Source organism: Condylura cristata, unplaced genomic scaffold, assembly GCF_000260355.1.
Source record: "Condylura cristata isolate star-nosed mole 26May11 unplaced genomic scaffold, ConCri1.0 scaffold00014, whole genome shotgun sequence".
In the NCBI taxonomy this organism is placed as follows: domain Eukaryota; kingdom Metazoa; phylum Chordata; class Mammalia; order Eulipotyphla; family Talpidae; genus Condylura; species Condylura cristata.
In genome coordinates, this window is record NW_004567115.1 from 9,922,479 (window position 1) to 9,943,369 (window position 20,891).

General features: G+C 39.9%; 1 protein-coding gene across 3 annotated transcripts in view; it reads right to left on the reverse strand.

Moving 5' to 3' along the window:
- Window positions 1-2,534: 2,534 nt before the first annotated feature.
- ARMC8 (armadillo repeat containing 8) overlaps window positions 2,535-20,891 on the reverse strand; it is a 102,111-nt gene continuing 83,754 nt past the window's right edge. For all 3 annotated transcript variants that reach the window (XM_012724928.1, XM_012724927.1, XM_012724926.1), the window contains 4 exons: window positions 13,975-14,070; window positions 10,728-10,800; window positions 9,355-9,448; window positions 2,535-5,082 (listed from right to left, as the gene is read on the reverse strand). In XM_012724928.1, the coding sequence (XP_012580382.1) occupies window positions 5,049-5,082; window positions 9,355-9,448; window positions 10,728-10,800; window positions 13,975-14,070 (297 nt within the window). In that variant the 3' untranslated portion in view covers window positions 2,535-5,048. The remainder of the gene's footprint in view (window positions 5,083-9,354; window positions 9,449-10,727; window positions 10,801-13,974; window positions 14,071-20,891) is intronic.

The following is a 20,891-nucleotide window of genomic DNA, read 5'->3' on the forward strand; positions in this document are numbered from 1 at the left end:
ATGGTGTCATCTCAGGGGATATTAAGTCCCATAGGGCAGCTTTTCCCTAATAATAAATCTTAATTTATAAAGAATTCATGTTTGATAACTGTGAATTTGAAAACAGGGCAACAAAATTAGATGCCATTAATTCTGACTCCTTAAGCTACTGACATAAAGGGAGATGCAAGTCGGCTTTTAGTGCTTCCTATGCTGCATCCAGGCCATGCCGGCAGTCCTGCAACATCACTGGGCCTGCCCATCTGGGCTCTCTGCGAATCAGGGTCTGTTCACAAAGCAATACCTGGAGATTATATTTGGAGCCAGTGTTCACCTCATTTTCCCAATGTTCCTTCACCCATTGGGGGGGGGGGAAGGTTCTGTTTCTGGCTCATTTTAAAACCTGAAAATTCCTATGGGGCCAGGCTGTGCCTGACTTCTGCTGAGTTGCCTGGTTGAACTGTTCTTCCGTGGTTGTGCCCTTGAAGGACAAAGGAGGTTTTCAGTAAAAATTAACTTTGATTATCCACATAAACAGATCATGCAAAGCCAATTTGCTCTTCGGCGTACTTGTAGCTCAGTAAGCCCCAGCATTCTATTTCTTCTCTGAGGAAAGGCTGTGTTCTCCAATACCGCGACAGTGTTATGATTACCTTCATTGGCTGGTTTTCTTCAAAGAACTTTGCTCCTGACTTGAAGAAATGCTGTCTGTGAGTAGTTAGCTACCAGAAGACTGCACTTTAAGAGACATCTTTCCTCACAGCACGATACACTTTGCTGGCACTGGTCTGGAATGGAGGCCGTGGGAAGGTGGGACCAAGGCCTGTGCCACAGGCTGGTAGTCTTTCCCATGGCTTTGTCACTCTGTATGGAAACATATATGCCCACCGTACAGGGCCCTGTGAGCAGCCACATGTTCCATGGAACCTGGACTGACAGGATCTGTCAGAAAAGTTGAGCTCACTGTTCTAGGCCCCAGACGTACAGGGCACAAAAGGAGAAATGGAATGCAGTAATAGAAAGAGAGAGAAGTTTTGTTAAGTTTCACATCCAGGAACCTCTGCGGAGGCATGGCAGCCGTGTGCACTCTCCTTTCCTGAATGAGCTTAAGAGGGGGACATCATTGGTTTGTGCCCACCTCAGAGCTGGAAAATACCCTGGGGCATAGAGGACTAGGCCTGGGCTTCCATACCACAGCTGCTGTGTAGTTCTGAATGAGGTGCTCAGTGGTACAGCCAGCTGACAGCTACCTGATCTCCCAGAAGCCGAAATGCCAAGGATCTTCTATCACTGAAGAGGAGAGATCAGGCATCAGAAAGCAGGGAAGAGAAAGAACAGGTAGGGGAAGTGAGCCGGTGCGGGGAGATGTGTGCTGGTCTGATGACCTCTGTCCTTCCAGGAAGTAGCTGGGAATGTTAAAGCTGTATGGGGTAGCAGAAAGGGCACTAACTGATAAGGCCAGAGGAGAGGGGTGGTAACACCCCTTCTTTCCATTACAGGTAGCCTTCTATTTACTTTTTCAGCCAAGAAAGTCTGTGGCAGAAGGATTTGGGTGGGGGTTGGAGGAGTGAGAAAGTGCCTGAAAGTGTCTGAAATGTCAGCTCACTCTCTGAGGATGGAATTCCTTGGTAGAGACCTGGCTTCCTATAACAAGAAGCTAACTGTTGGGGCAACAATGGCAGCTGTTTCAACATTAAGACCTCTCAGGGACTGGTGTGAGTATTTGGCAGGCTCCATGAAGTCAGGAAGGACTGGCAACCTACTCTGTGAGAGGCTGTCTTCCTGGCAGAGCTGAGGCCAGAAGTCAGAGCTGCATAGGAGGGAGGAAAAGTGGCTTGTAGGACATGTGTGATCCTTGGGGGTTCTCTGTTTTCCCTGAAGCTGAGCCACAGACCAAAATCTTCTCTGACATGTGTGTCTGCCCAGCAACCAGGAAAGTCAGAGCAAAGGGACAGGCCACCCTCCCAGGTGGCAGGATATTGGAAGCCCTTTCCTCTCCTTTCTCAAGTTTCCCTTTTGAAGAATCCTCTTCTGCTAACCACTCAACATCTTCTCTCCACACTCAGGAATGGGTGCTCTTGGCTTTCCTGTTTCTAGTGATGTTAGGAGTTGCTTCTCCACATTCTGGAGATGGGGAGAGGCAGAGTGTGCAGTAAGGAAGTGGAGAACATCCAGGCACCTCTGCGGAGGCATGGCAGCTGTGTGCACACTGTGCAGCTGGTCATTTGCCAAACTCCGTCTGAGTCCAGCAGGCAGTGGCAATGAAGCTGTGGTTATGGAAGGGGAAGTGGATGCAACATGGGATGGGGTGGGGGAGATCCTGAAGGCTGGGAATGGTGACCTGTAAATGGTCTGCTGGGCTTCAGGAGGCCAGGAATAGAGGGGCCCCAGACTGCAGCAGACATCCCTGGAGCAATCACCCTAAGGCGCCCACCCCAACTCTGAAATGCAAAGTCACCTCCCAACATCTCAGTCACTAAGATGGACACAGTATACATTATCTTCTAATGTTTCCTAATGTTCCAGACATTTGGAAAACAGACTCCTTTTTAAAAGTTGCCATGATTTTTCTTGGCTTTTATTAGCATGTGTTAAAATCATATTATCCAAACACTACCAGTATTGTTCTGCATAAAGTGCTTAAGGAAAAAAATGCAACTTATTAAATTGGACATTCTTTTCTAGTTCATAAATTTTGAGTTACAATCAGGGCACAAAAGGAGAAACAGAATGCAGTATTAGAGAGAGTGAGAAGTTTTGTTAAGAACTTGAGTGGAGACACAAGACCAAGTCCCATTCCTCCCCCTTCCTTGCTGACTGAACACTGCACCTGTGTAAAGCAGCAAACAGCTCTGTTTTAATAAATACATTTCCTTCATTCAAGTCAGAAAAGTTAATTATAGTAAAACACTTTTTCTTTGACCATCTATTTATAATCATAGGCAAGAGTTGTCCATGGGGTTCAGTGTGGAAGTGTTATTTCATTGGGCCTTCAGCTTTCTAATGCTATTTAGGTTCAAGATTGTCTCAGCAATTCATTATTGGTTTCTTTATATTTGCTTGGTACTTTGGAATATCAACTCTCTAGTGTTTTGTGTTACAAATGCCAACCCAGGATGTTTTCTCAGTACTAGAAATCTCAATGAGTGGGCCTAAATAAGGCTTTATTCTGAATAAACTAGATTTCCTTTAAATTGGCTTTTTACATTAGCACCCTGATGGCTGCATAAACCCAAGTTCCTATCATGACAGGTTTTAAGTTGGTGATATACTGAAAAAATAACTTGGAAATTTGTTTGAATCTTGGGTGGTCATGTTGGGAACAGGACAAACTACATTAAATACATTTGAGAATCATTCATTTGCAATCAAACTTGTTTAAATCTTCCAGGGAAGGTGCCGTTTGGGGATGGGGTGGCTGCAATTTGGGCAGACCCATTAGGAGTGGCTGGTGGGTCTGGGATCCTGTCGTTGGCACACCTCAGGGTGAGCTCCTACATGCAGACCTCGCTTCCTGGCTGCAGCGCCTTTGACCTTTTGACCTTTTTGCAAAGGGAAAAGGCAGACTGGATCTACCTTTGAACAGTCAAGAACACCTGTTGACTATACCTTGAATCTGACCCAGATGTTAGAACAGGTGCAAAGTTAAAAGCGGCAAAAGGGTTAGGCAACACTCACTATAGAAAGAACAGAAGTCACCGTCAGTCATCGTGGGGAGATTCTCTTTCCTTCTCACAAGTTTCACTGCTTTTGGCTTGAAGCAGGAAAGATATTAGCCACACCTTGCACTAAATTTTAATTGAACTTTACAAAACATACTTAAGTAGCAGTCCTGAGTGACTGGTCATTTATTGAGTATAGTTAAAGAGAAAAACAGCTTTCTAAACCCTCCTTTCTTTGCTTCTTTCTACAGATGGGTCTACAGGACATTCTTTAGTTTCACAGTGATATATGCTGTTTCAGGAAGCCCAAGGTGATGGGACTGTTTCCAGGAAGTAATGACCTACTTTAGTTTGAGGATAAGATTCCACAACTGGGTCTAAGTCTTGGCAGATACTGCTACACCAAATGACAGGAGTTAGGGAGGGTAAGAGGTTCTTGGTGCCAGTTCCTGCCAGGGTTAGCCCAGAGAGTCACGGTGGGGCTTCCACTCTCAGTAATTGTACTTCCCTTTGACGTTTTTAAACAGCATGGGGAATTTATTACCTCAGTCCACTCCACCTTCTGCATCTGCCTTGGAAGCCTGAGTGCTTACTGAAGTAGGCTGAAGAGCGGCTCTGTTCCTGCTGATATTGGCGGCAGTAAGATGCTAGCTTACTATTTTGCACAGCACCATTTATTGTGCCTGTTTTTCAGGCCAACTATAGCCAAACTTTTCTTTTTCTTCTTTTTTTTTTGTTTGTTTTTATAAAGAAAATCTATGTAAGTTGAGGTTCAGAAATGCATATATTCTTTACTTACAAATATTCATCTGACCAAAATTCAACATAACCTTTATGGAACACTTAACAATTGTTTTGTTTTTAAAATAACATTTCATTCAAACTGTATATAATTCAGTAAAGTTTTTTTATACAGCAAGCAATGCTTAAACCCTGGAAAATCTGTAGAAAAGAGATTTTCACACAAAATAAGAAAAGAAAAATTTGAGGTATCCCTCACATACACCCATTCATTCTGACCCATGGACACATACGTACATATACACACACCCATGTGTGCATGGACACATTCATTCGTACTCACAAAGTGGCTGCAGCATAGGCAAAAAATTGTAGGTCCAAAGGAAAATGATTGATTGTTCTAATAAAGAGTCCAGGTAGCTCAGGAAAAAAACAAAAACAAAAACAAAAAAAAACCCAACAAAACACAATAGTCCTCTGAGGAAATTACTACCTCAAAAAATGTTCTCAAGATGAATTTGAGATCTAAGCCTACCAAATTGCTTTTGCAAAACAGCTCCCTGCAGTCCAAGGTGACTTGTGCAAAATAGAAGGAATCAATTGAGGCTAGTTCCTGTACTTCCTTAAACAAGGAGGTGGGTGCTCACAGGTGCCAGGGCGTTCCCATCACGCCAGGTACTGCTGCAGTGCCGTCTTTGCCCTGAAATCATAAAGTTCCTGTTAGCCATTATCTCCAAAGAGTATTTAAGGCAAAAACTTGTGGCTCAAAGATGGTAGTTGGAGGAGTCTAAATCTGAGAAGGCAGATCTTTAATACAGCACCTCCTGTAAGGGGCAGAGATCTGAGGTCAGCAGACACTTTAAATCACTGCTGGCTCCAACCTCCCCCTGCCTGAGTTTCTCTTACAAAAGCCTGCTCTGGTACCCACGACACCTGCTGCGGCCCACTGACTGCTGTAGTTTCCCTTTGCCATTGGCATAGAGCTTTGATGAACCCGGCATTCTTTATTCTCTCCTATGGCCAATCAGCTTTCACCTATGGCTCCAGGATACAGGGGAGGGCACTTCAGGGTTCTGGGAAGCTAAGAGGAAAACTGATCAGGAAGAGGAATTTAGATACTAATTAGAAGGTTTCTGGCAGGAGTCATGAATTCATGGGATGAGGGTATCTCATGTTCAAATGCCTCAAAACGTGAAGAAGGTTCCACTTTCATCTCCTTTTTATCATGCCTGATGACATTGATCAATTTGGGATGTGGGGTGTCATGGTGATTGTGAAAGAAGGCAGCTAGTTGGAAATGAAAAGATATAACACAGTGATTTAACCTATCCTCATCTTTGCAAAGCAATTCCCTCTGAACTCAGACTGAAGAGGCCTTTTTTACAATTCCCATTGTGAGCTAAGTTTCTAAGACACTGCAGATGTGGACTGAGCAGGCCTCTGCTTCTAAAGTTATGGAAAGAAAAGGCTATTTTCAGTTGCTGTTAGTTGATACAACAATAACAAGAAGCCTGGGTATGCAATAAGCTGGTCTCCAGTGCAGCTTCTGGAGTGAAGTAATGGACATAATCTACAGTTTTAAAAGTCGTGTACAAAGGAATATTCTTGCAATTATCTGACAACTATATAAACGATAGTTGCAAGCAATCTATACAGACTGACTCCATATAGGCTGACTCCAAGTTATGAGTAAGTTGGGTTCTACAAGGTTATTTTCTGAATGCTGCTCCAGGTTAGTTCTTAAAGATTATCCAAAACTTGAGGCCCTCTGTAGTGGGAAGGGCTACTTAAGTAATAATGGCCGTGGGTCTGTAAGTGTTAGAAATCAAAGATCACAGACTTTAAAGACAGAAGGAATCTGAGAGGTCTTCTTTAGGTAACAGACTTTCCTGTGTCAAGGTCAACACTCGGAATTTTGAATTTCTCTTTACATTGCCAAATGCATATTCCTTTGGGGTCCTTCTCAGGGACTGGTTATGTCTGATTATAGACGACCTCAGACCACATCCTTATTGTCTGCTGCTATCTGTTATTATCTAAAGTCTTTCAGGTGGATGGTCTTGGAGTGAGATTAACTTTCCTCAGACAAAGATGGGTGGGGTAGCTTGGAGTTGTTTTATAGGGTTTAAAATAAGAACTGCTGAAAACTTACATGCTGCACAAATTTAAAGAAATAGCACCACAGTGTTCTAAACAATGTAGGCCAGACCTCAAGCCCATCTTACTTCATAATGGTCTCTCATAGTATTTCAGCTTACTCCAGAGAGGATTTAGGCAGACTAGTTTCATTTTTGAATTAAGATGAGAGAAAAACCTAGGGAATAATTTGGCTCTCAAGTCAGAAGAGGCAGGCTGACATTTAAGCTGGCAGCTGTTACCAGTTCCAGTCCTTAAGGTGCAGCTCAAATGCAGCTTTCAGCACCAGGATGGCCTTGACCTGCCTTTGATATGACACTCATCTGAGCAGCAGTTCTGGCGGCAGTTATTTGGGAATGGCAAAATTCCAGAAATCAAGGCCAGCTTGCTTTGCATGCTTGAGTGTGGAAAGCCATTTATTCAAGTCATAATTACCAAGTGCTTCTTCCTTTCAGTGGAAAAAACAGAGAAAGCAACAACCATAATACAACATGATATGTTCTATGGGTGTTACAGGGTCCTGGCAAAGTCTGGAGGGTGGGGGATAACATGGAGAATAAATCATGAAAACATTTTGGAGGTGATAATCTGGTCTAACTTCTGAAGGATGGATGGCACCACCTAGGCATCTCTTCCCTTGCGTTCAGGACCCTAATGTGCCTTCATCTCTGCCTGACTCACTGTCTCACTGCTTGTTCCTTTGGCTCCATTGTTGTATTCCTTTGTCTTCCCCACCAGTGGGCCCCCCCCCCACCAGTGTTTGATTCTTAGCACCCCTCTCTTCTCTCTCCATATCTATTCTCCCTACAAATTTTATTGAGCTCTATGGCCTTATCATTTAAATTTATATCTCTGTACCACTCTCCTGAATGCCTTGCATATCTAATAGGCATCCACAAGTTGAACTCTTGATTCTCCTTATCCTAACTCACTTCTTTTGTATTTTTCATCATCTTGGCAAATGACAAGGTGCTTAGGTTATAAATATAGGCATTTCTCTTTCTACCCTAACACTGTATGTAAAGGTTCTACCTTTACATTAAGTTGTGAACCCAGCTACTTCTCAGTATTTCTACTACTAGCACCCTTATCTTAACTTATTACAGTGTTATAGCAAGAAGCTGTATAGCTGGTCTCCCTCCCTGCTTCCATTCTTACCCTACTATAGACAGTTCTCTATACAGTGATCTTTTAAAAATTCAAATCAGAAATTATCTCTTCTGATCAAAACTTTCTAATGACTTCCCATTCATTATACTCTGAATAAAAATCAAAGCCCTTACTATAGCCCACCAGGCCTTCACCTGCTCTGGGCTGCCACCATGAGTGTAATTCTTAAAATTTCCCCTCCCCTTTGTTTATTTTTCTCCAGCCCCACTGGACTTCCTGTTGTTTCTTGAACATGCAAGCTTCTCCTGTTTAAGGGCTTTGAACTCACTGTCCCATCTGCCTGGAATACTCTTCCTCTAAACATCTACCTGGCAGACTTTTATTTCATCCAGGTCTTTGATCAAATGCCACGTCCTCAGAGAGACCTTTGCTGACTAACCTATAAGAAAAGAAACTTTCTTACTCTCCATTCCCTCACTTTTCTTATTTTTCTTCACAGTGGCTCTCATTACTTGTCCTCATTACACATTCATTAGCTCATTGTCTGTGTTCTATACTAGAATATAAGTTGTATGATAGCAAGGACAGTGGCTGGTAGATAGGTATTTAAAAAAAATCTGTCAGATATGAATGGGAATTTTGAGGAAAAGGAATTGCGATGGGAAATCAGATGGAACAGAATGTGTAATACATGAACGTGTGATTCTGTATTGGAATAGCTATGGCTGGAGCATAGGTTGGATTTGGCGGGCTCTGGATCTGGAAGGCTAGAAAGACAGAGTCAAACCACGAGAGGTTTCTGAGCCATAGTTAAGAGTTAGAACATGAGAGAGTTGTTTCTTGTTGTGTACTACAGTGAGCTGGCAAGTGACAGCTGTGTTAAAAGGAGTGGACACAGCTAGGAAAAGCTTTTTGTGTCTCTTTTGAGGCTAGGGACTCTTTAGTGGTCACTGCCAGGCCAGGTGCCCAATGAGGTTTTTAACTAATGTATGTTTTTATTTTTAGCCTTCATTTCTGCTTTCCAAAAGGCAACGTGCATTTCTAGTCTCGTCATTAAGGGAACATAAGGGAGTAGTTTATGGAGCATCTTTATAAACCCCTAAGATGGCACGAGCTCAAGTTAACTCAGAGTAAGAGGAGAATCTTTAATAATTTGTTAATCATTACTTTATCTCTTACTCAAAATTCACACAGATGGCTCAAAGAAAATTAAAGAGAATCTAAAAATCTGAAAACATTTATCATGGAATACTATTCAGCTATAAAAAGGTGGAACCCTACCATTTGCAACAACATAGATGGGCCTAGAGGGTATTAGGCTAGATGAAAGATCAGACAGAGAAAAGACAAATACTGGATGACAGTAATCATATGTAGCAGATAAAGAAACAAAACTAATGAACAAACACAACAGAAACAAACTCTTAGACAATAAGAACAAATTAACAGTTATCAGAAAGGAAGGGGAAGGGAGATGTGTAAGGGGGGTAAGAGATGGTAAAAGATGGGAATGAGACTTTTGTGCAACTAACAATGTATATGTGGATGTTGATTTATAATGCTGTAAACCCAAGACCTATACAATAAAATGAATCAATGTGACCTCAATAAAAATCTAATTAAAAAAATAAAAGATTTTTGTTTGGTCATGTGACTTACTAAGCAAACTCTTCCATAAAATCATTTAACATACCCCATAGCAGCATCTTTTCACTTTGATACTCACTTGTCACAAAGGTTCGAATCTGGTGACTGACTCAGTTTGTGTAGAATATCTACGATGCCCATGTCTCGTAACTTATCTTGGCGTTCTTGTGAACCTAAGATTAAAGCTTACAGGTTACTGGAAATGTGGTCCTGGAGGCTCCTCTCTTTCACGTACAATAAATAATCTGGACCCTTACAGTATCCTTATTTCCCATCATTCCATCCCAACCTTCACTCTCCTCCAGTGTAGTTGGATCCTTGGATGCTTCCATTTTTGACAACACTCTTGATTGTTCTCTTTGCCACTCATCCTTCTTCCTGCAGTCTACCCCGGGTTTTGACAGGTTTGATTTCTCCAGGTCAAAATTTTCTTTGTCCTTGTACAGACACTTTGCTATCAGGTACCAACTTCATTTTTGCTTTCTGGACATAACAAGCCAGCCTCCACCTACTCCAACCATGTCTTGTTTTTCCCTTCTCTTCTCCTTTCTGACTTGTCAACAATTTCTGCCTCCTCTGGGTTAGCCCAGAACTGTCTTCCAATTAGACTAGGTCCTCTCTGAGCACAGCTTTGTTTCCCTGGTGGCTATAACTGAATATGGTTCTCTCCTTTCTACTTTGTTTTGGATACAGCTACTGAACAGAATGATGCTGAAGTCTTTCCCCCAACTAAAAAGTGATGGAACTTATGCACTGACTTCCTCTAGATCAAGTGAACCAGAATCAAAAAAGTTCAAAAAAGTTCTCCTGGTGATTCATATGCAACCCAGGATTCAGACTTACCACTCAAACATCTGTTTGCTACTTTGGCTGGGATCACCTTAGGGGAGTTTTAAAACCATGAGTGCAAGAAGTTCACCCTCAGCAATTCTGATTTAACTGGTCTGGTGCAAAAATTCCTAGATAATTCTAATATGAGGCCAAGGTGGAGCATCTCTGACCTCAGAGGCCTCAGACTGGCTACCTCAGATACCCATCATTTGTACTATATCTCTCATTTGTTACCAATGCCCTTCTTCTCCAGTAACATAGAGCTTAATCTGTCTGTAGTCCACATATATGTTTCCTCTACACACAATGGAAGGCCTATGTTCTCACCCACTCAACTTTCACTTCCTTCAAGTGCATCTCACCATCTTCTTCCTAGGTTCTATCACTTCTTTAGGGTCTCTTCTACTCCCACCCCTTGTAATCTGGTGCAGTGCTGATTCTAGGTGAGGCCCAATGTTAACAGTCAAGCTGACACAAGCTTTTACCATGATTCTCATACCAGGGTGACCCTGTTGGGTGCTTGGGCTCCAATGACTGGTACCTCTCCCCAGGAGCTTAGGGATCCTTGCTGCCTTCTCCATGAGGGCCCTTGTTATTGAACAAATCTCACCAATCTCTTACCTTCCTCTTCATTCCATATGAGGTTTGATATACAAAACATCGCAGCAAGCTGCAGTTTGACATGTGAATGACCCTATTTAATACAGGAAAAGAAGAAAAAAGTTAAATGGAGATAATCTCATTTGAAATAATTTATGTGGTAGAACCTAGGCAATCTCAATAGGCTAAAAGTTTGAAGTACAGGTTGGGCTAAAGGCAATAGGGGTGATGGAGAATGTGGTATTCTGGGAAGCAAAAGACATTTAAATAATAGACACCCTCTGATGGGCCAAACAAAAACACCTTCAAGGTCACAGGCACAGTTTGCAATTTCTGTATCATTCAATCCATGCACACAGAAACACTGGCATATGAGAGTTCTATGCTCTTGACTAAGCTATATTTTTCTATATTCGGAAATTTTCCAATGTGAAGCTTTCAAGAGCATTTATTGAACAAATGAAGCAGCATACACTATAATGACAAGTATTTACTGTGTGTAAGTTTATTCATTTGTCATTCAATAAATGAATTGAGAAAGCAAATTGCTGTGACTTAGAAAATTCAAGGTGAAGGGATGGGAATCTAATTTTGACAGAGTGCACAGAAAAGATTTCTTTGAAGGAGACCACACTTAATCAGAGACTTAAAGGACAGGAAGGTGCTAGAAAAGAACAAAGAGTCAGAGGTTTGAGAGGAAGGAAAAGCTGCTGAAAAGATTATGAGGTAGATTCTTACTCATAATGGGAAGGCAAAATGGAGTAACATTAGTTGAGAGGAGTAGGCATGGCTAAATTTTGGGCCCTTCAAGGCCAGAGAAAAGACACTGTATTTCATTCTGAGTTGCTAGGAAGTCTTTGAAGGATTTGTGGAGGCACAAGATGTATCCATATCTTTGGAAGTTCACCTGGGCTGAAGGGATTGGAGTGTCACTAGGAGCCTATTTATAGTTAATTAGGCAGGAGATTGGCTGGGGGAAGAAGTGGTGAGAGGAAGAAGTTAATAGGTACAAGATTGGTTATAGAGGAAGGCTCATAGATCATTCTGATAAGTTGAATGATGTGAAAGAACTAGAGAAATAGAGATTAAGATCCTAGCTTTGAGCCATGAGCTAGAGAATAAAGTCACCGTAAGGAGATGGGAAAGATCAGAAGAGAACTTTAGGTTTAGAGGAGGTAATTAAGAATTCATTTTAAACATCTAATTCAAGAGACTTCTGACAGCCACATGGAAGGAGGATATGAGTCTGGAGTTCAGAAGACAGGTCTAGGCTGGAGGTATATACAATTTGGGAGTCATCAACATAGAGACAGTAAAAGTCATGGAATGGATGAGATTTCTCCTATGCCAGTGGTTCTTAGCTCTGGCTGTATATAAGAACATCTAGAAACTTCACACAATCCTGATATCCAGGCTACCTCCCAGACCTATTAAATCATAACCTTGGGAAGAAGGGGTCAAGTGATAAATCTTGGAAGTACCCAATTAGATTCTAATGTACAAGTTTGTGAAGCACCAATCTCAGGATAGCATGTAGGAGAGAAGAGAAAGGGGAGTAGGTCTAAGCAAGTAAGTGTGTGTCATGGAAGTCAAGGTAAAAGGATATCTTTAGATATAGGATATGGTCAGTTGTAGTCTGCTACAGGTAAGGTAAGATGTGGACAGAAAATTATCCTTTGGATTTGGTATCAAGGAGACCTCTGATGACTTTAATCAAAAAAGTTGAAGTTAAGTGATCCAAATAGAGGTGAGATGAAGTGGGTTAGAATGAATTTAGAGATGAGGAAGGAGATGGCGTGTGAAGAAGATGCCTTTAAGAAAGTTCAGCTTCAAAAAGCAGTAGAGAGTAGGTGTACTTCAGTGGGTATAGGAAATCAAAAGAATCTTGAAAGATTAGTGGTATGATGTGGATCTGGTATTGGAAAGCTAGAGAAATTACTGGGGGTTGAAACAGTAAGGTTTTCATTCATCAAATATTTATGAGCACATACTAAAGGTCAGGCTCAGGACAATATACCTCAGTACATTGTACCTCAGTACAATATACCTCAGTACAGTATACCTCAGTACAGGTGACAGATGTACCACTGTGACAGTCCTTGCCCTCAGTCTTCTAGAGAAGACAAAATTAGCAGGCCTACAAACGAATATCTAACAGTACATCTGAGCTGACAAGAACAGAACGCAGTAGAAAGAACAACCCATACAGATAATAGTCCATGAGGAAGTATGAGTTGGACTGATATTTTAAAGGTAGAAGGCATGCCAGGAAGGAATGGGGTATAAGGAGAAAGTGTTACAGACAGAGAAGTCATCATGTGTAGGTCCTGAGGTAGAAAAGAACATCTTTCTAGGTATGGAAAGAGGTCAACATAGTGAACAACAGGAGGGGAACAAGACGAGTTGGGGCTATAGATGAATAAGGTCAAAGATAGGACTAATAGGCCAATATAAAGGGAAGAGTGTAAATGATTTTACTCTTGGTATAACGGAAGGATATTGAGTTGTATTCTCTTAATAAAACAAAAGACGAGGTCATCACTAAAAGTGATTGTCAGAGAAAAGGCGAGATTTAAAGAATGGAGAGAAAGCAAGAACCTATACTTGTTGGAGAATGAGGCATCAGCTTGCTGGAGAATCACTGGTGGATACTAGGTAGTGCTGAGTGCCTACCAGAGTTTTGTGAATTTAGCATAAAACCAGACACTCTGCTCCTATATCCTTCTTTGCAGTTGTTAACTCCAACAAGTAGGCAAAGAGAAGACAGGTTTATCCATGGTTAACTATCTCTTTTGCCAAGAGACAACAACAGAATAAAAAGTGAGATGTCTGATATCCAGATTTTGAAAAAGGGCAGTTTCTATTAAGGGCGGTATTAAAAAAACAGATACCAGGAACCAGAGGTACCTCAAACAACAGGTACCAGAGATGCTAGTGGGCTATAAGGTTCATCAACCTGGTACTGAAGCCTTGAGAGGGATGATATGGATTGGAGGGTGCTGAGAGAGAGCCAAGAGCTCAAGACTTCACTGACAAAGAGGGAGGCAATCAAAAGATGAGAAGGATAAGGAGTGGGTTTGTGGATGGCAATATTGCTAAATGGCATGAGCTTAAAAATTGGTATTGCTCTTTTTCCTTCAGAGAAGTCCTTGATTTGTTGTTACAGAGTATATTCCTCTTTTCAAAGTCTCTACACAACTTAACAATGCTACAGTCCCTCCTTCTAAAGTATAGCTAGTGTAGAGCATGAAAAAGAACAAAGGCCTACCATGTAATACTTAATTTTCTGCAGGATGTCATCATTGGTCATAATAAGTTCTTTTGCTGTTGTCCCATCTGCTATGTTGGCTAGGATGCACAATGTCTAGAAGAGAACAAAGGGCCAGTGATTAGCAAGGCTCTCAAGTCCCCAGATTCAATCTCTCTCAAGAACTTGGGCAATTTCCCTCCTGAAATGCATGGACTCTCACAGACTCCATATGAGTGTCTTGATTTCTCACCTCCTGGTGTCATTACCAACAAAGTAACCACAATTAAAAAAAGTTCATCTCGGGCCCTCCCTGGTGGTGCAGTGGGTTAAAGCACTGCACTGAGAAGCTTAAGCCACTTCCGCATGAGTTCGATACCTGCCTGCCCCGGAGGAGATCCACATGGCAAGGCAGACCTCTCCTGACCCGCCCGCTGCTCCCCTCAGCAGTGTACTTCGTAGATCTGCCTGTTCTGTTCCCCACTCTGTCTCTGGTGAATCCTCTCACCCTCTGCATCTCCGGCCTTTACCCCAGTTCTGTATGAATAAATAAATAAATCTTTAAAAAAAAAAAAAAGTTCATCTCACACAAAAGAGAAACCGAAAATTTAGGTAGTTTCTTTCTTGAAAATTTCATTTCTGGGAGAGGCTCTTACAATCACTCACATCTTCCTTCAGATGTAGTCTCTCTGATGGAAGCTTCATAGCTGTTGCAACTCTCATTCTTCACCCTCTGAATTCTACTTGCTCCCAAGCTCATTCTCTTTAGGGTGAAGGCCTAAATCCTGTCCACTAGTGTAGCTAGTGGATCACAGTTACATCACAGTTGACAGCTACAATAATCATTGCAGTTAGGACCTCTTGACTTTTTGGAATCATTTTAGGGAAACAGAAAGGGAAGCAAGATGTCTAAAGAAGCTTGGTCTACAATGGCCTAAGTGGAGGCTGGAGGGAGACTATGCCAGCCGGTAGCATGGTACATCCTGAAGGCAATCACATTGGTACTGGAGAAAAAGGCTTCTCCGTTACATTCTCAGTCAGACCAGCAGGTGGGAAGGATTAAGGTAAAGGTGAAAGGACAGGGGTAGAGATACTTAGTGCCAGCCTTAGCAAATCAGCAAACATTTAGTGAGCACCTTTAACATGCTTGCATCCACCTAGCAGAGGGAAACAGAAATAAAACACACACCCAAACTTTGAAGCTGTCAGTCATACAGTAACATTTCACTAAGGTGTAACTAGATAAAAGCATAACTGAAAAACATGAAGTTAGTGCAAGGTTCAGGAAAGGCTTCTTGGGTCCTGACACTATATCCTGGAGCACAGTCAGGAATCACTCAAAGAAAGTGATGAGAGGTGGGGATGGGATCTAAATTTAAATAATTTTCTCCAACTTGAAACTCTCTTTGCTATACTTAAGCTAATTAAGCCTGCAAGCTATAGCTAACTGAGGAGAATGTAATCTTGTTACAGCCCAAATGCTCAGCTATCTTAAAAGGTGTACAGTCTTAATTCTCCCAGACTGTGGCATCTAGATTGTGGGAGTGAGGCTGGAACCAAAAAAAGTTGGTTCTGGGATAAAAAGGGCAGGGAAAATACAATTTATAATCCATGATGTCACCAGCTACTAGGGGTGACTAGAGGACTAAGTGACAAGGAGACCTTGATGTGCCCAGCAATTAGAGGGAGATGATCTGGGTAAGATAAAATTTCAAAGTGATCTGGTATGCAATAAGCCTGTCGGAAATCCTGGCAGGCACAACACTCAAAATTTCTCAGAGTAGTGAGGAGAGCAAGGGGGGAATAGGTTTGGAGTTCTTTCTCTTATTGTTAAAAATTAATAAATTATAAAAAAAAATTACCCATCATATACTCATCATCTAGCTTCAACATTAATAAGCACTGTGTCATATTTGTTCTAAAGAATATGGGGTTGTGTGTATGTGTATATACATATGTATGTGAAAGGGTTTTCCTTCTTTTTTTTTCCCTGAACCATTTCAAAGAAAACTGATATTTTACCTCTAAGTATTGTAGTATTTAATTATGTAAGAAAAATGTTTTCCTACATGCCATATTATTATGCCTAAGAAAACTAATAGATCTTTATTCTTTTTGATTAATCTCTTATGATTAATCTCATTTGGAAAGATCCTATGATGGGACAGACATGACTATAATAAGTAGAATTAACAGAAGTAATTAGTTTGAGAAGAAAGTGATACTCAACTGATTTTAAAGAGTTCAAGTTCAAGATGACACCAGGTTCATATGATTGATGGTTGTTCTACCCACATTCTAGCCACACCTGATAGGGTTACTAGATACAATGAGTGTTCAATCCTCCATCCCATCTATGTCTTAACATTTTTCTTCAAATCTGATACCATCACACTCATTAATACATGCAGAATAAAAATTACATGTGGAAATGCCATAGTATTCCTTGTTCTGCTCTTTTCCCAAGGAATACAGAAACAAAGACTCAGAAGATCAAGTTATACAATAATCCCACCTTTGAAGAGCAGGTTGGCAAGATGATATTCATCAGTGGTAGTGATCAAGTCCTCACCCTGGGCTTTCTCAGGTTCTAAGTATATACTAAGTAAACCCACTGCTGACGGGAGCAGTGGGCAGGTCAGGAAATGTCTGTTATGCCATGTGGGTCACCTCCCTGGAAATGGATCAAACTCGTGCAGCCGTGGCTGTGGATAGCTTCATAGTGCTGTGATTTAACCCTCTGCGCCACCAAGGAGGGCCTCTTCCTATTCTTCTTACTCTTTCAGGCTTCAATTAAATTGCAGACTAAGGACAAGCTATGAGAATAACAGCCTGATTAGAAAGCAGGACAGGAGAAAACATAGGTGTTTTCTCTTTTGTGCTCTGCTTTCCCTCACCCCCACTTCATTCTTATCAGAAAGATCCACTTCAATGAATTAGCTTCAAAGGTGGTAATGGAAATTACTTTAACCCTGAGGAATTTAATCAGTTTTATGACATATGTATTCCTAGGACGAGGAAGTGGTAAGCACCTCAAGATTCTCCTACGGGCCCTCTCTGGTGGCGCAATGGGTTAAAGCATGGCACTATGAAGCTAGTCATGGCTGCTACACACAGCACAAATTTGATTCCCAGCCAGAGAGCTGACCCACATGGTGTGGCAGACTTCTCCTAACCCACCTGCTGCTCCCCTAAGCTGTGGATTTCAGTCAATTAGCCTGTTCTGCTCTCTACTCTGTCTCTGGAGAATCCTCTTATCCCCGTACTTCTGGCCTGTACCCCAGTTCTTGTATGCATAAATAGATGTTCAAAAAAATTCCCCTAGGAAAGAATTACTCCATTTTTACCTATTATTCCAGAATATAACATTCTGGAAACATTCCTTAGAACAGATTATGTCAGCAAGATAAACAAGTGTTTCCACTTCATAGAAAGTTAGAATACCCCCATGTCTTCTCAAATTTGTACAGCATAGCAAATTTGAGCTGTAGATCTGCTTTGAAGCCCTAACCCAACTATAAATATTCCTATGGAGATGGGGAACAAAATCCTAAAGAGAGCAATGGACATGCCAATTTAATATTATCAGCTAAGTAGCTAAGTCAAAAGTTTCTCTTTCTCTCTCTCAAGTGGAAAACAATGATCTAGATTAGGAATTGGCAAACAATGACTTTGTGGGACAAATCTGATCTGCTGCCTGTTTTGATAAATAGTTTTATTGGAAAATAGTTACATCTGTTTATTTACATTTTGTCTATAGCTGCTTTCAGGCCAGAACAGTATACAGAGAATGTATAACCTGAAAAATTTAAAGTATCAATCTTATACTGGGTAGAAATAGTGAACAGAAAAATAATGGGGAAGAAAGAGTCAATGAAACCAAAAGCTGCTTCTTTGAGAATATCAATAAAATAGATAAACCTCTAGTCAGACTGATTAGGAAAAAGGAATTACCACTACACGGAATCAAAGAGGTGATAATGCAAAGATTACCACAAACTTTAAAAAGATAAGAGATCATGAAAATTTTTATATTTATAAATTTAAAAACCAGATGAAATGGACAAATTCCTTGAAGGATTAAATACTGAAGTAAAAGGGAAATGAAAAACAAAACAAAACAAAACTGAATAGTCCTATTTTTATAAAATAAACTGAGTTTGCAGCTAACCTCCTTTCCATGAGACAGACAACAGGTCCAGATGGCTTCAGTGGTAGAGTCTATCAAAATTTAAAGAATTTTTTACAGAAAACTGAAGAAGGAATATCATTTCATTCCCCAAGGCAAGCATGACTCCAATACCACAGCCAGATGAAGACACCCGGAGAGAGTGATATACCTATGTTTTCTTATGAGTATATATGTGAAATAATCCTCATCAGATTCAGTAAGTTGAGTTCAGCAATCTCAAGATTCATTTATCATGTGAAACACAATAGAGTTTACCACATTACTCAAACTAAAAAAGAAAAAGAGAATTTAAACAGCTGCTCAAAAGGTAATTGAAAAAAAATCTATTCATCATGCAAACTCTCAGTCTAAGAAAAGGGAATTTCTTCTATTTGAAAAATTTATGAAAAGCCTACACATTACATATTTGATGGTAAAAGACTGACTGCTTTCCCTCTAGTATTGTAAATATTAGGTAACTATGTCCACACTCTTTACTCTCATTGACTGTACTGGAAGTTCTACCTAAAGCAGTAAGACAGGAATAAAACAGCATACAGATTGGAAAGAAATATAACTGTCTTTATTACAGATGACATAGTTATCTGTGCTAAGTAACCACAATGAAACTGAAAAATGATTTTAATAAGACCGTAGGATACAGGGTTGATAAATGAAAACTGTATTCCTATTAAGTACCAATGAAGAATTCAAAATCAGCATTTTAAAATACCATCTATAATAACAACCAAATACATGAAAAACTTAGATATAAATCTGACAAAAGAAGCTTAAGACCTATACACTGAAAACTTCTTGGTATTGCTAAGAATTAAAAAAAAGACCTGAGTAGTTTGGAAGAGCTATTGTATTCATGGACTAAAAGATTCAATATTATTAATATTACATTTCTCCCTGAAGCAATCTGTAAGTTTAATACAACATCAACCATAATTCCAATTATTAAGTACAGTAAAATTCAAGCTTCTGGTGATAGTTCTATTTTTAGTTGGTTCTACTTGTAGTTTTATTGGGAATATTGTAATTACCATCACTATTAGCATTCAACATATAAAGCAGTTCTATGACCTGTTCTTCAAATGTTCTTGTGCTAGCCTTTCACTGTTAAATCCTTTCCCCACTGTTTCAAGCCCTGGAAACTACTGATCTGCTCTATGGATTTATGTTCTCCAGAATGTCACAGAAATGAAACCATATAATATGATGCATTTTGAGCCTGGTTTCTGTCATTTATTTGTGATTTCGCTAGAGGTTGTATGTAGTGGACAGTTTGTCCCTTTTTACTGCTGATTGCATTTCATTCTCTACTGAAGGAATGTATGATTTATTTTTAGTTTTTGGTAATTATAAATAAATGTTCCTACTAAACATTCACATACAAGTTTTTGAGTGAAACTAGCTTTGCATCTCATATGAATAAATGTCTGGGAGTGGGACTCCTGGGTTCTATAGTAAATATATGTTGAACTTTGCAGAAAGTGCAAGGTTTTTCTCAAGTGGCAGTATTTTGAATGCTCATCAGATGCCCTATGTCCTCTCTAGTACCTGTCAGTTTTTAAAAACGTTTTTACCCATTCTAAGAGATGTGTAGTGAAATTTTATTGGGGAGTGTTTACTTACACTAAAAAAAGAATTTTTATTATGAGTATTAAGAGTTCTTTAAATATTCTGGACACAAAACAATTGCCAGGTCTTCTAATGGATGGTTTGTTATTTCATTCTCTTAACAGCGCCTTTCATAAAACAAGAGTTTTCAACTTTGATTCTCTTAATGCCATACCTAAGAACTCTTTGCTTAATATAAGATTTCAAAGGTTTTCTCCTTCATTTCTTTCTGAAAGTTTAACAGTTTTTATTTTTTATGTTAGGTCTATGGTCCATTGAGTTAATTTTTGCTTAAGGTATAAAATACAGTTTAAACTTAATATTTTGGTGATTGTTACAGAACCACCATTTGTTGAAAGCCATTCTTTCTCTATTGAAGTGCCTTTGTATCTTTGCTTGCCAATAATCAACTGGCCTATATTTGTGTTGGGTTATTTGTGAGCTCTCTTCTATTCCATTTTGTATGTGCTATCTTTTTGCTAAGAGCACACTGTCTTGATTACTCTATAGTAAGTTGTGAATAAAATATTATGAACCCTCTAGTTCTATTCTTTTTTTTCAAAACTGCTTTGTCATTAGCACTTATATCTAAAAGAAAAATATTTCAGACATTTATATCTGTATTCATATTTATTAAAAAATGCTAGAATTCTGACTGGAGTTGCAGAAAATCTATAATCATTTGAGGGGTAGAACGGACTTTTTATTGGATTTATCTCTTCATCGTTTATGTTCAATTTCTTACATTATCAGCGTTTTGTAGTTTTCAGAATATTGAGCCTGTAAATATTTTGTAAGAATTACACATATTATTCATTCCTGAGCTATTATATGGTAGTATTTTTAAAATTTCAATTTCCATTTGCTCATTATTAGCATATAAAAATAAAATTGACTTTTCTATTTAGTGATCTTGCTCAACTCACTGATTTAGTCTTAGCTTTTTTGTGGAGTCCTTGGCATTTTCTATAGACATACTTGTCATCTGGAAGTAGTTTATTTCTTCTTTTCCAATCCATATGTCCTTTATTTCTTTTTCTTGCCTTATTGTACTTGGTAGCAATTCCAATATGATTCTGAATAGGAGTGTTGGGAATGGACATACCTTGTCTTGCTCTTGATCTAATGGTAGTGAGCTAAA